At 44.1% G+C, this 12,469-nt stretch overlaps 1 protein-coding gene and 1 pseudogene across 18 annotated transcripts in view; one reads left to right on the forward strand and one right to left on the reverse strand.

Moving 5' to 3' along the window:
* Positions 1–11,436, reverse strand: part of LOC309857099 (conserved oligomeric Golgi complex subunit 2-like) — a 141,251-nt gene extending 129,815 nt beyond the window's left edge. For 6 of the 17 annotated variants that reach the window (XM_082749977.1, XM_082749978.1, XM_082749971.1 and 3 more), the window contains exon 1: positions 11,210–11,435. Coding sequence is in view for 1 of the 17 variants with exons in the window: in XM_082749971.1 (XP_082606097.1) it covers positions 11,210–11,281 (72 nt within the window). In the remaining 16 variants the exon portion in view is untranslated. The other 11 variants (XR_014307472.1, XR_014307473.1, XR_014307474.1 and 8 more) reach the window with 4 other exon arrangements.
* On the forward strand, positions 5,519–6,410 carry LOC309857101 (rRNA-processing protein FCF1 homolog pseudogene; annotated as a pseudogene). The gene has a single exon. The product of its transcript is annotated as an rRNA-processing protein FCF1 homolog pseudogene (transcript).
* Positions 11,437–12,469: the final 1,033 nt, after the last annotated feature.

Consider the following 12,469-nt stretch of genomic DNA (forward strand, 5'->3'; position numbering starts at 1 on the left):
CCAAACTAATGAAATAAGGTAAGAAAAGGAAACAAAAGGTATACAACCTGGGAAAGAATAAAACTTTGTTCACAGATGACATGACTATCTACAGAAAATACAAAGATTTCATACCTCACACCCACACCCTCCTGAAACTAGTCAAGTGATTATAGCAAGTCTCCACAATACACAGTTAAAATACAGAAGTCAATTGCTTTCCAATGATGTATCAGACAAAGGGCCAGTATTCAAAATTTATAAAGAACTTATCAAACTCAACATCCAAAAAACAAAAAAATCCAGTCAAGAAATGGACAGAAGACATGAACAGACCAAAGAAGACATCCAAATGGCCAACAGACACATGAAAAAGAGCTCCACATCACTCAGCATCAGGGAAATACAAATCAAAACCACAATGAGACACCACCTAACATCAGTCAAAATGGCTAAAATTAACAAGTCAGGAAACAACAGATGTTGGCGAGGATGTGGAGAAAGGGGAATCCTCCTACACTGTTGGTGGGAATGCAACTCTGGAAAACAGTATGGAGGCTCCTCAAAAAGTTAAAAATATAACAACCCAACGACTTAGCAATTGCCCTATTAGATGTTTATCCAAAGTACACAAAGTGATTTGAAGGGGCAAAAGCACCCCAATGTTTATAGTCAAACTATTGAAAGAGCCCAGATGTCCATCAACAGATGAATGGATAAAGAAGATGTGGTATACAGACACACATACACACATTACTCAGCCATCAAAAAGAACAAAATCTTGCCATTTGCAAGGACATGGATGGAACTAGAAGAAGACAAATACCATATAGTTTCAGTCACATGTGGAACTTAAGAAACAACAGATGAATATAGGAGAAGGGAAGGAAAAATAGAAACAGACAGGGAGGCAAATCACAAGAGACTTAACTACAGGAAACAAACTGAGGGTTACTGGAGAGGGGAAAGTTGGGGTAACTGGGTGAGGGGTATTAAGGAGGGCACTTGTTCGGATGAGCTCTGGGTGTTGTATGCAACCAATGAATCACGAAATTCTAACCATGAAACTAAAAGTAAACTATATGTTAACGAGATTGAATTTTAATTAAAAAATTTAAAAAGTCAATTGCTTTCGTATATACCAGCAATGTACAAGTGGAATTTGAAGTTAAAAACACAAGACCATTTACATTAGCATACCAAAAAAAATTAATACTTAGGTGCAAATCTAACAAAATATGCACAAGATCTATATGAGAAAAAGTATAAAATTCTGATGAAAGATAACAAGCAAGGTAAGATGTGAGGTGGAAAGAAAGTCCATAATCTTGGGTAAGAACACTCAATACTGTTAAGAGGTCAGTTCTTCCCAAACTGATCGACAGACTCAATGCAATCCCAATCAAAATGCCAGGAAGTTATTCTGTGGATACCAACATGTTGACTCTAAAATTTGGATGGAAAACTGGAAAACCAAGAGTCCCAGAGTAGTCAACAAAATATTAAAGTGCGGGGGGAAAAAGGAAATTGAGGATTGCCATCATCCAATCTCAAGACTTACTATTAAAGCTATACTGATTAAGACAGAAGGTGCCTGGCAAAAGAGACAGGTGCTTGGAACAGAGTGGAAAGCCCAGAACAACATCCACACACACAGGCAAAGGCAACTCAATGGCAAGGACAGTCTTCAACAAATGGAACCGAACAATGGGACATTGATAAGACAAAACAAACAAATGAAAAGAATAAAAACAAACTTTTCACACCTTTCACAAAACCTAAATGTAAAATGCAAAACTTCTTAAAGATGACATAAAAAAAAAATGTAGGGATCCTTGGATTTGGCAATGACTTTTCAGATATAAAACCAAAAGCATGATCTACGAAAGAAAAAAATGGATGAGAGGGACTTTGTTAAAATTAAACTTCTCTGTAAAAGACACTGTTAAGAGAATGAAAAATGGGACGCCTGGGTGGCTCAGTTGGTTAAGCAGCTGCCTTCGGCTCAGGTCATGATACCAGCGTCCTGGGACCGAGTCCCACTTCGGGATCCTTGCTCCGCAGGGAGACAGCTTCACCCTCTGACTCTGCCTTCCACTGTCTTCCTGTGCTCACTCTCGCTCGCTCTCTCTCTGACAAATAAATAAATAAAATCTTAAAAAAAAAAAAAAGAGAGAGAGAATGAAAAGACCAGTCACAGAGTAGAGAAAATATTTGCAAAACACATCCATGGTAAAGGACTTAAAATAAGAAATATAATATAAAGATGTCTTAGTAGCAACAAGAAATCAAACCTAATTTAAAAATGTGAAAAGAGCGGTGGCTAGGAAACCCAGTCAGTTAAGCATCTGCCTTTAGCTCAGGTCCTGGGACTGAACCCCACACTGGGCCCCCGGCAGAGAGGAGCCTGCTTTTTTCCCTCTCCCGCTGCCTGCTGCTACCTCTCTGTGTGCTTGTGCTGTTAATAAATAAATAGAATCTTTAAAAAAGAAAAAAAAGGATCTGAAAAGATGCTCAACTTTGTATGTCATTAAGAAATTGCAAATTTAAACAAGGTACTATTACATATCACGTAGAATATAAAAAATCCAAAGCACTAGTAATACCAAATGCTAGCAAGGATGTGGGACAACCGAACTCTCATTCACTGTTTGGTCAGAATGCAAAATGGGAGGCACTGTGTGAGACAGCTTGGCAGTTTCTCACAGAACTAAACACATTCTCACTATAAGATCAGTAATTGTGCTCCTTTGTATTTACCCAAAAGAGCTTAAAACTTGTGTCCACACAAAAACCTGCACACGGATGTTTACAGCAGCTTCATTCTCTGAAGTGCCAAAACTTGGAAGCAATCCAATCTCCTTCAGTAGGTGAACAGGTACACTGTGCCACACCCACACAACGGATTATTCGACAATTAAAAGATGAATTATTAAGCCACAAGACTTTGAAGAACCTTAAATGCATATTGCTAAGTGAAAGACCAGTCTCAAAGGCTAAATACTATATGATTCCAACTCTATGGCATTCTGGAAAAGGTAAAAATTAACCAAAATTTTTATTTTTATTTATTTTTTAGGTCATCTCTATACCCAATGTGGTGGCTAGAACTCACAACCCCGAGATCAAGAGTCAGATGCCCTAGCAACTAAGCCAGCCAGGTGCCTCTGAAAAGGTAAAACTCTAGACAGTCAAAAGATCCCGGGCTGTGGGGTGAGCGAGGAGGGTGCAGAGAGAGGAGAAGAAACAAATAGATGAGGTACAGGGGTTTTCAAGGCAATGAAACTAGGCTGTAAGATACCAACAGTAGGTAAATAACATTATACATTTGTCAAAACCCACAGAACTATAGAAAGAGGAGTGAACCCTAATGTAAACCATGGATTTTAATTAATACTGTATCAATGCTGGTTCATCAGTTGTAACACATGTACCACAACAATGTAATACATTAATAATAGGAGATAGTGAAGTTAGAAGAAAAATATCTTCTCTTTGTACTCAGGGGTATTTCCTATCTGAACCCAGTTCAAGTACAAATCCCCCAAAAGGCCAGAAGTTGGGAGATCACAAGAGGTGTTGGAACACAGGAAAATAAATGAGCAAACCAGACAAGCTGCAGGTAATTAAGAACCATTAACCATGAGAGAAGCAGTGACATCACTCAAAATTAAAACCAAGTAGAGTTTAAAAGTTTAGCTACTTTACTAACTAGCTGCAATCAGGGATGGCAAACAAAGACTAATTCAAAGTAACCTGGGAATTAATCATTTAAAACTTACCAATAATCTGAAATTAGTAGCTTTAATGCTATGAAAATTACATGGAATTTGGAAAGATTGAAGTTCTCTTAGCTGCCAAAAAGTAAAACACTCCTTCCCAGATACATGGACTTATAAAATCACTATATACTATGTCCACGAGAAGCAGAATCCCCCAGAAGCATCACTCTGTAATGATGAGAAGTACTAAGAGGGCATATGAAATTTATGAGCTCTGCCCTGAAACATGTCCCATTTCATCGAGACAAGAAACCAAAATAGTTAAGCACTCATCTGCACACTACATAGGGGTTGAAAGACATAGAAAGATTGTGTGAGCTCACGTATGTGTGTGTTTCCAACCATTCTTGAAAACAATGGACAACAGAGATGAATAAATGTCCCTGTATATGCCATAAATATTCCTCAAATATTTATCATGCAACTCCAGCTCTGCTCTAAGACCTGGGGACATAGTCATGAAAAGAAAAGACAAGGTCTCTGCTTTTAAGGAGCAGATATTCTAATGCAGAAATGAGAAAATAAATATGTAAACAAACATTATATTAATGAACAGTGATCAAATAGTGATTAATGAATAGTGATCACAGCTAAAAAGAAAAAAGGACACAGTAAAGGTCTGAGTGACAAATGGGATGTATTTTAACTTGGATGAACCAGAAAATATAGAACAATGAGTTGAATCCAAATGACACAAAGGAGCTAGCCACAGGAAGTGTGGGAAGAGTGTTCGCGCCCAAGGTATCAGCATGTATACAAAAATGTCCTTGGAGCTCTTCCCTCCAGCCCCTGCTCTCAAATCTCTGACCCAGCTAGGTGGGGACATAATCTAGGACTTGTGTCTCCCAAAACTCATTCTAAATCTTTGTTCGGTGACTAAATTATTCAAGCTTGAGAAATTAAAAACATATGCTAACAAGATCTTCCCACCATCTACAGAGAGATCATCTTAAAAGCATCATGAAATAGTAACACTGAAATTCTAAAAAACTTCTGTTCTAACATTTTCATCAATTTTATATCAAACTCCTTTCTTGCATTTATATACCCATTTGACATATTTATGAAGAGACAAAAAAAAAAACTCTACATTCCGTAAATGTATTTATCCATCTAACAAATATTTGAGTACCTAATTACACTCTGTTCCAGCTGATTTCTTCTCTTTATCTCTTTTTTCCCCTCAATTTAACACCAATCATAATCTATGTAGGCTTTTAGTTCGCTTTTCAAAATTAATTTCTTGAGCTATTTAAAGGAATTATCCAGTGCTAGAGTTCTCAACACTGGTCACACATTAGAATCACTTAAGGAACTTTTTTTTAAAGATTTTATTTATTTATTTGACACACAGAGAGATCACAAGTAGGCAGAGAGGGAGGGAATCATGCTCCATGCTGAGCAGAGTGTCCCATGCAGGGCTCGATCCCAGGACCCTGAGACCATGACCTGAGCTGAAGGCAGAAGCTTAACCCTCTGAGCCACTAAGGCAGCCCCTCACCTGAGGAACTTAAAAACAAAAAGCCCAAAGGGCACCTGGCTCGTTCAGTCACTGGAGCGTGCCGGTCTTGATCTCAGGGTTGTGAGTTCAAGTCCCATGTTGGGTATAGAGATTACTAAAAAAAAAAAAAAAGAAAGAAAGAAAGAGCCCAAGCCCCAGTTTGTGATTAATTTGTTTAAATGTTTCAAGAAATTTGATACTAAATGTTGTAAGACTAGTTAAATAACAAAAAGATATATTTACATATTTACATAATACTTCTTGCTCTCAAATTTTGAACAAAGAACTTACTAATAATCAATAACTTAGTAGGCCAACATTTTATTTAAATAAGTTTTATGGTACTACAAAGAGTGAATTAGAAAATCAAAAGCAAGGAGAAATGGGCATGGTGTGAACATGGGGAAGCAAGAGAAAACAAGAAAGTATGTGACCGGGAAGCGAATGCTTAGCTCTGAGATCCTTCTCCGAGAGAAGGACAGATTAAAACCTAAAAAGAAAGAAAAGAAGGATCCCATGCACTCAAGGAAAGAGAAGTCCCCCAACATCCCTCCTGCTTTTTCCAATATAAACACACAGCTGGGCCGACTTACCACATCCTGGTTGGTACCGACTTTATCAACTTTTCTATTTAGGCCAAACTTGACCGGTCAATGATGGATGGGCTGTGTGCCAAGTGTACCAGTTGTACAACTGACTGTGTAATGGCTGAAACTGAGAAACCGGGGTGAAAGTATCAAGAGGCTCTAAGGATTGCGAAAGAGCCAAGATTCAAACGATTACCACGTACACACAAGACAAACTATGCAGATGACTGCTCAGTACGGAAGTAATTCAGAGTGTTACACTGTGGCATCAGCTGACCCAGACCCAGAAGATTGCTGGAGTTCCCATCATGGACATCTCTAACCATACAGACGACACTGAGCGAATGCCAGATGATGATGGAGCCCCTCACTCCTATGTCTTAATAGAGTTCCTCAGCTCTCCTTTACCAACTTTTCCTGTTGCCAGTTCATACAAGCAATTCTCCTTACCGAGTTCCTCTGTTCTGAGCTATGGCTAAAGACACTCATTTTTTTTATGTTTTGAAACTGATTATCTTGTACCATTTTACTTTTTGTTGCATCTTTTTATAAATCAGATGACTGCTCACAAGAAAAAAAAAAAAGGAATGGAAAATATCAAAAGGGAGGACAACAACAACAAAAAAAACAGTTCTTTTTTGCCGGGAACCCCACTTACAAGTGCCAATAAGATAAACTATATCTGATGTTACATCGTCACAACTCCTCTATCATCAGGGAAAGTAGTTCACATAAGAAAATATCTCTATAAAATGAGTTCCAGGCTTACATTTCATATTTGGTTAATTAGAATTTCATTACGATGTCTGTCTCAAACTGATGCGGAAGAGAATGGAATCTTGTCATCAAGACGTGACATTGAACTAAGAACCTACAGGGTAAGCACTCAGCTCCTGTGATACGAAGACAGCTCCTGGGGATGGGTGACCCTGGGCAACAGTGGCTGACCTGCGGGCCTGCGGCTATCTGCCGTCTGTCATTCTTCCCTCTTCCTCCTCTGTCAGCTGCTATCTCCAGCCGCCGTCAACAAAGTCCACCTCAAACAGCCATCACTTCCCTCTGGTCCCATTTACCGTAGCTAAGCTCCAGGCCAGGCATCCAGATCACCAGCCCTGTGGGAACTTCTTCTAAGGTAAGAGGTGGCCCTATTGGTGAAATGCAGGTGCCAAGGCATGCGGACATTTTGCCATCTTCTGCGCTATTCTTAATGTTCTGATTGTCCCACTTCCCTCAGTTCCCACCTGTGGCCTCTGGAAAGGAACATATTACAGTAGGATTTCCAAGGACTGATGCGTGGGGGTCAGGAGATCTGGCCTGTGATTGGCCCCAACTAGCTGTGTGGCTTTAAAGGAAGTCATCACACCTCAGGCCTCAGTTTCCTTATCTGCAAGCCAGAATGGACTGGAGTCTTTTCAGAGGAGCTGGCAAAGATCACATATATAAGCACCACCTCATTATACTAACAAGCAAACAGAAGGCCGGAGGCGAGTGATTTGCCCCAAGTCAGACATAAGCAGGTAGAGAGCAGAGCCGAGGATGGGACCCACATCTGCAGGTCACAGCTAATCAACCAGCACAGTACAAACAGATCTGAGCAGCTGCTCATTCTTCCCCTTTTCCGTTTTGTCCATCAGAATGCATGCTCCCTGCAAACAAGGACACACAGGACCTGCTGCCTGTCTCAAAATTCCCAGTTCACCCAATTAGAACAGGGAGAAGCCTCAAGGACTTACCCCCCCACCCCCACACACGGTTCTTTTACCTATGGAACATGAGGGTACATACATTCACCGTCCAGAGGGCTCCTGCCTTCACTTCTCATGGAAAAGGTCTTCATGTGCCTACCCGGGGTGCCAACGAAGCCACAGGTTCCATAGAGGAACTGACACAGAGAAGTTCGAAGGAGGCAGACTGGCTCAGCACAGAAAGAAACTGTCTACCAAGGAAAACTACCCCATGGGGGACTGATTCTCTTTGAAATACGTTTGAGTGCATGGGAAAATAGTTTTCCAAGAGCTGGTGGACTGACCAGTCACCTGGTACATACAAGATCACATCCACATTCTGACAAGAGTGGCTTGCCTGCAGTGTAGACCAGGGGCCAGAAAGACAAGGAAGGCGCATGGAGACTGGGTGAGAAGCTTCTATGGTGTGATGGCAAGGGCGCACTGCAAAGGTACGAGAAGAGATGGAAAGATGTATATGGACTCAAGAGGTTTAGGAAGCGAAATCCACAGGACTTGGTGTGACAGACTAGATTTTGGAAAGGTGACAGAGTAGGAGTCGACTTCTGGTTTCCCGACTCCAGGCTAAACGGATGAAGTGTTTACTGAGAGAGGCAATAGAATAAGAAAGGTGGTTTTCAGTGGAGGAGGTGCTCATGAATTCCGTCTTGAACCTGATGAGTCTGTGGGGCCACAGACACATCCGAGAAGAAAGGTTAGCAAGTCCTATACACAGAACTGGTGCTCAAGAGGCGTGTGGGCCAGAGACAGAAATCTGCCTTACCTGCTGATAGGTGGTCATGAAGCTGCACAAAAGGTCATCTAGGGAAAGAAAGGAACACGGGGCTGAGCCCATAATTAGCATTCAGTGGCTACCAGGAGCATGACTTTGCACAGGAGACACATCAGAGAGGTAGAAGAAAGACAGGAAGCAATGCAGAGCATTTGGTCTACTGCGATGTCAAGTAAGGAGACAGAGAAAGGTTGGGTCCGCTGACTTAGAAACGGTTTTGGTAAGAACTCTTTAGTGGAACGACAGGGCCTGAAGGGTGGAAGGTGGGAAAGTCAAGTCAACCCCTGAGCACTGGCTGTGATGCGCGACAGTGACAGGGCAATACCTAGAGGTGGGGCAGTCAAGTGGGAGAGAATCAAACAGGAGCGCGTGATGGGAAGGAGTGCAGGGGAGAGGATCCTCGCAGGCTCCCGGAAGGGCGGGAGGGCATGGACTCCGAGCCAGAGTGGAGACTGAACCCGAGGAGGAAGGAGAGCCCCTCCCCGTACCAGGCGAGGAGGAGAAGGGGACAAATACAAGAATGGGATCATGATCAGCAGGATGGAGGAGGTCCCGTGGGATGGCTGCTAATTTTTCTGTACAACTGGAGATGAAGTCATATGTTGAGATGGAAGAGGAAGGCTACATGTGATGTCAATAGCACACTCATGTAAATGGTCTAATTTATATGTTATGCCACTTTCTCCCCCTACTACCAATACCTTATGTCCTGCTCATCTCTTAGTTGGCTGTCAACCCAAAGGATTTTCGTATTTCTAAGCCGACAAAGTATGATGTTGCCAGTGCCTCTGCCCCAGGTGACCCTTCCCCATCTGCCATTCCTGCACTTTGATCACCTACCTCTTTTGCATACCTTTCCCCTTCTATTTCTCATTAGATCTCATAAACATGACTTTTTAAGTAGTCTCCTGCCACCAGTCAGCTCGAACTCAACAGATATGACCATGCAACTTCCTGCTGTAAACCTGACTGCAGCTCTACCGTGAAGACTGCATCAACGTGGACCCCTCAATGTATGCAGTGTCCAAGGTGCAACCCGCAGCCCCACCCCATCTCCCTTTCTACCATCCCAGTCTCATTCCAAAATGTGCCAAACAAGACACCTATGTAGAAATACAACCCCGACAGCAAGCTCTCCACTCATTTCTGCCTCGGAACTGTAACTTAACAAAACATCTCTCTGAGGGAAACACAAATTGCAAATAACCTTTATCTCCAGCTCCCACATAGAAGATCAATACCACTTTACACAGAACAGCTGTTCCATGTATTTTCCTTCTATGTATGAAGGGGTCACGTTCATTAACACTACAAATTGTACATTATATTCAGAAATGTCAGAGCCTTGAAAGAATATGGAATTGCTGGCATTCTAGCCACTTTCCCAGTTTGCTCTCTTCCTACCTCTAAGTCCTACTTTAGAACTGCTATTTTGAGATTTCTATTTTCCGAAGCTGCTTTGACCAAAGGCATTCTGTCAGCTCAGAGTGAGAAAGATGGCGGGGCGAGCAAGTGCGAGAAAATGCTAGTGTTAGGCCCAAAGAAAGCCTGACGAAGTCCAAAGACAGACAAGCTAAAGAGACTTCCGTGCTTTGAGATTCTTTAAGTCTGTGTCTGTGCCTTTTCTTCTTCCAATGACCTCTCTCCTCGTCACGTGTCCTTCGTTAACAAAAGGTTTCTGGATCCGAGAATTCACTCTGTGCTCTCCTTCAGACACTCCATTCAATTTACACCTTTTATTACAGTGGCTTAACATCACCATACAGGAACAAGAGTACAATATACCTTCGTCTAGGCATCCCTACATATTAAAAATGATATGGCCACACCGCAGAGGATCCAGACATAAGCACTTATAAAGCCAGAGTTTGGGAGATGTGATCTGAATGCAAGTATCAAAAAGGAACTAGCTGGTTAACCCAAAAAAGAAAAAAACATATTATGACTTGAAGCCATAAAAAAGTAAGAAATTCAAACTCTTTTCATAATTTTAGGTACCTACAGAGCCAAAACTTTTTAACACTGAAACCAGCTACTAAATCCCAATCCTTAGAAATTAAACATATACGTTTTGATAGTTTAAGTACAGATCCAGAGGGATACAGAAAACAGATAAAGCTCCTCCTGGCTCTGATTCAAACCTTGGGACATTTTCAAGGCTATGTCTGATGAACCTTTCTGTCAGTAAAGTCTTTTCAGTTTAAATTTCTATTCTGTAAGTTTATGTCCTACAGTTATCTGCTGCCAGCTTCAGGCTGACCTCACCAAGAGAAGTAGGGCAACTTTCTAAAAGGAGCTTGGTATGCTTTGTAGTACTGGACCAGAACCAGTAAGGACAGTACAGTCTTTCAGATTTCTCATTCCGGGAGCTTAAGACGAAAGTCAGGCATAAACGTTAGGTTAAGTGCCTTTTTGACCCCATTTCTGGTAAGTACGTGTGTTCAGAGATGTGTTCAACGCACAGTCGCTCAGCTTCTAGGCACAAGGCACTGGGAGGCTTCTGTCAGGCCGGGGGAGCGGCGGTCTGACTGTGCTGCACGGTACCAGAGGCGGGTCCTACGGGTCCGGGGCTTTTACGTTTAGCTCAAAACCACTTACCCTGAACTTTCAGGCCTTTTCATTCAATGTGCACGATTTCACAGGAGTGCTTTCTCCAGGCTGCACCTAGCCCACCCGAGGCCAAGAGACTCACTGCGAAGTGCAGTGAGGTCCCCACCGAGGACCCGTCCGGGGCGGGGACAGCCCAGGAAGCCCGCAGGAGAAGCCCGAGGAGAGGCCCCGGAGGGCCAAGGAGGGCAGGCCACCCACGGCCCAGCTCTGAGGAGCAGAGCCCAGGCGCGCACCTTCATGAATTCGTCCTTGTCGAAGCAGAGCGTGTCCGGCCCCTTGGGCAGGTTCATCCTACTTCTCTCCATCCCGCCGGCCGCCGCCTCTCAGCACCGACACTCGAGCGAGGAGGAAAGGTAGGAGGCTGCGCTCCCCGACGCTACCGGTGAAGCCACGGCGTTTCCATCGCACAGAAGGCACTGCTTCCTCCAACATGGCAATGCCCCCGCCCGGCCATTGAAAGAGGACGCTGCAGGCCCGCCTCCGCCTGCCTCCGCCAAAAGAGGCCCGAGGGCCGCTACCGTCGAGCCAGCAGGTGATCCTGCCCCCGAGCGGCGGAGGGCGACACTACAACCTCGCCTACGTTTCTGCAGGGCAGCCCCACCGCTGTTGATGCCCCCTGAGCCAGAGAAGGGAGGGCGGGGAGGGTCAGGGGTGCTCCTTCCCCACCTCGCCCTTTCCCTTGGAATATCGGCCTGCGAACCTCTTCCAGGACCTTCTCCCGAGATTGTCCCGCGGGAAGCATAGCCGTGGCTGGATGCTGGCCCTTTACTTATGCGGCCGGTTGTCCAGAGAGGGGGGCGCGTCTGGGTGTCAGGCCTCCAGTCCCGGGCGCCGCCGCTGCAGCTGCCTGGGCGCGGTGGCCTCTGTGGGAACCGGGCTTCCGCCCTTAGCCCCGGCACCCACCTGCGAACGTGGCTTCTCCCCCGCTGAGCTTGGCTCCAGCGATCTGTAGGGAGGAAGGTGGTCAGCTGGCAGCCTCGGGTCATCTGGGCCGCTCCCAGCTCCACTTCAGCTCAGCTGTGGGGTGGCCACAAGTTTGGGTTCTGAGAGCTCTTAAAGAATCACCTCGCTACCGGCCGGCCGACAAAACGCAGCCGACAAGTAGATGTGCGAGCATGTTTATGTCCAGTCCGCTCTAGAATGGGCGGAATCGTGTGTTTGTGGCTAGCGTTGGTTCGATCGCCACACCTGCCCCCAATTTCCGAGACCCCCTCCTCCTCCTGCCATCCACCCCACATTTATTTTGAGATTTTTCTTTCCTCTTCCCTTGCTCTTTCTCCCACTGTCCTCCCCTTTAGTGGGAATGTCATGGTCAAATGATGATTCATTTCTCTTTTTTTCCTCCGTGAGACTCTGACAGCTCAAACCACAGATCTCACGTGCGCCCTTCAGGCTGCAACTTTGCTGTAATAGCCCAGGACTGGGCTGCCCCTCCCAATGCTGTGATCTCCCAGAGATAGCACAAGCAGTCCTTAGAAAGGGATGGGACACAG

Source organism: Mustela nivalis, assembly GCF_964662115.1.
Source record: "Mustela nivalis genome assembly, contig: HAP1_SCAFFOLD_379, whole genome shotgun sequence".
Taxonomy (NCBI): Eukaryota; Metazoa; Chordata; class Mammalia; order Carnivora; family Mustelidae; genus Mustela; species Mustela nivalis.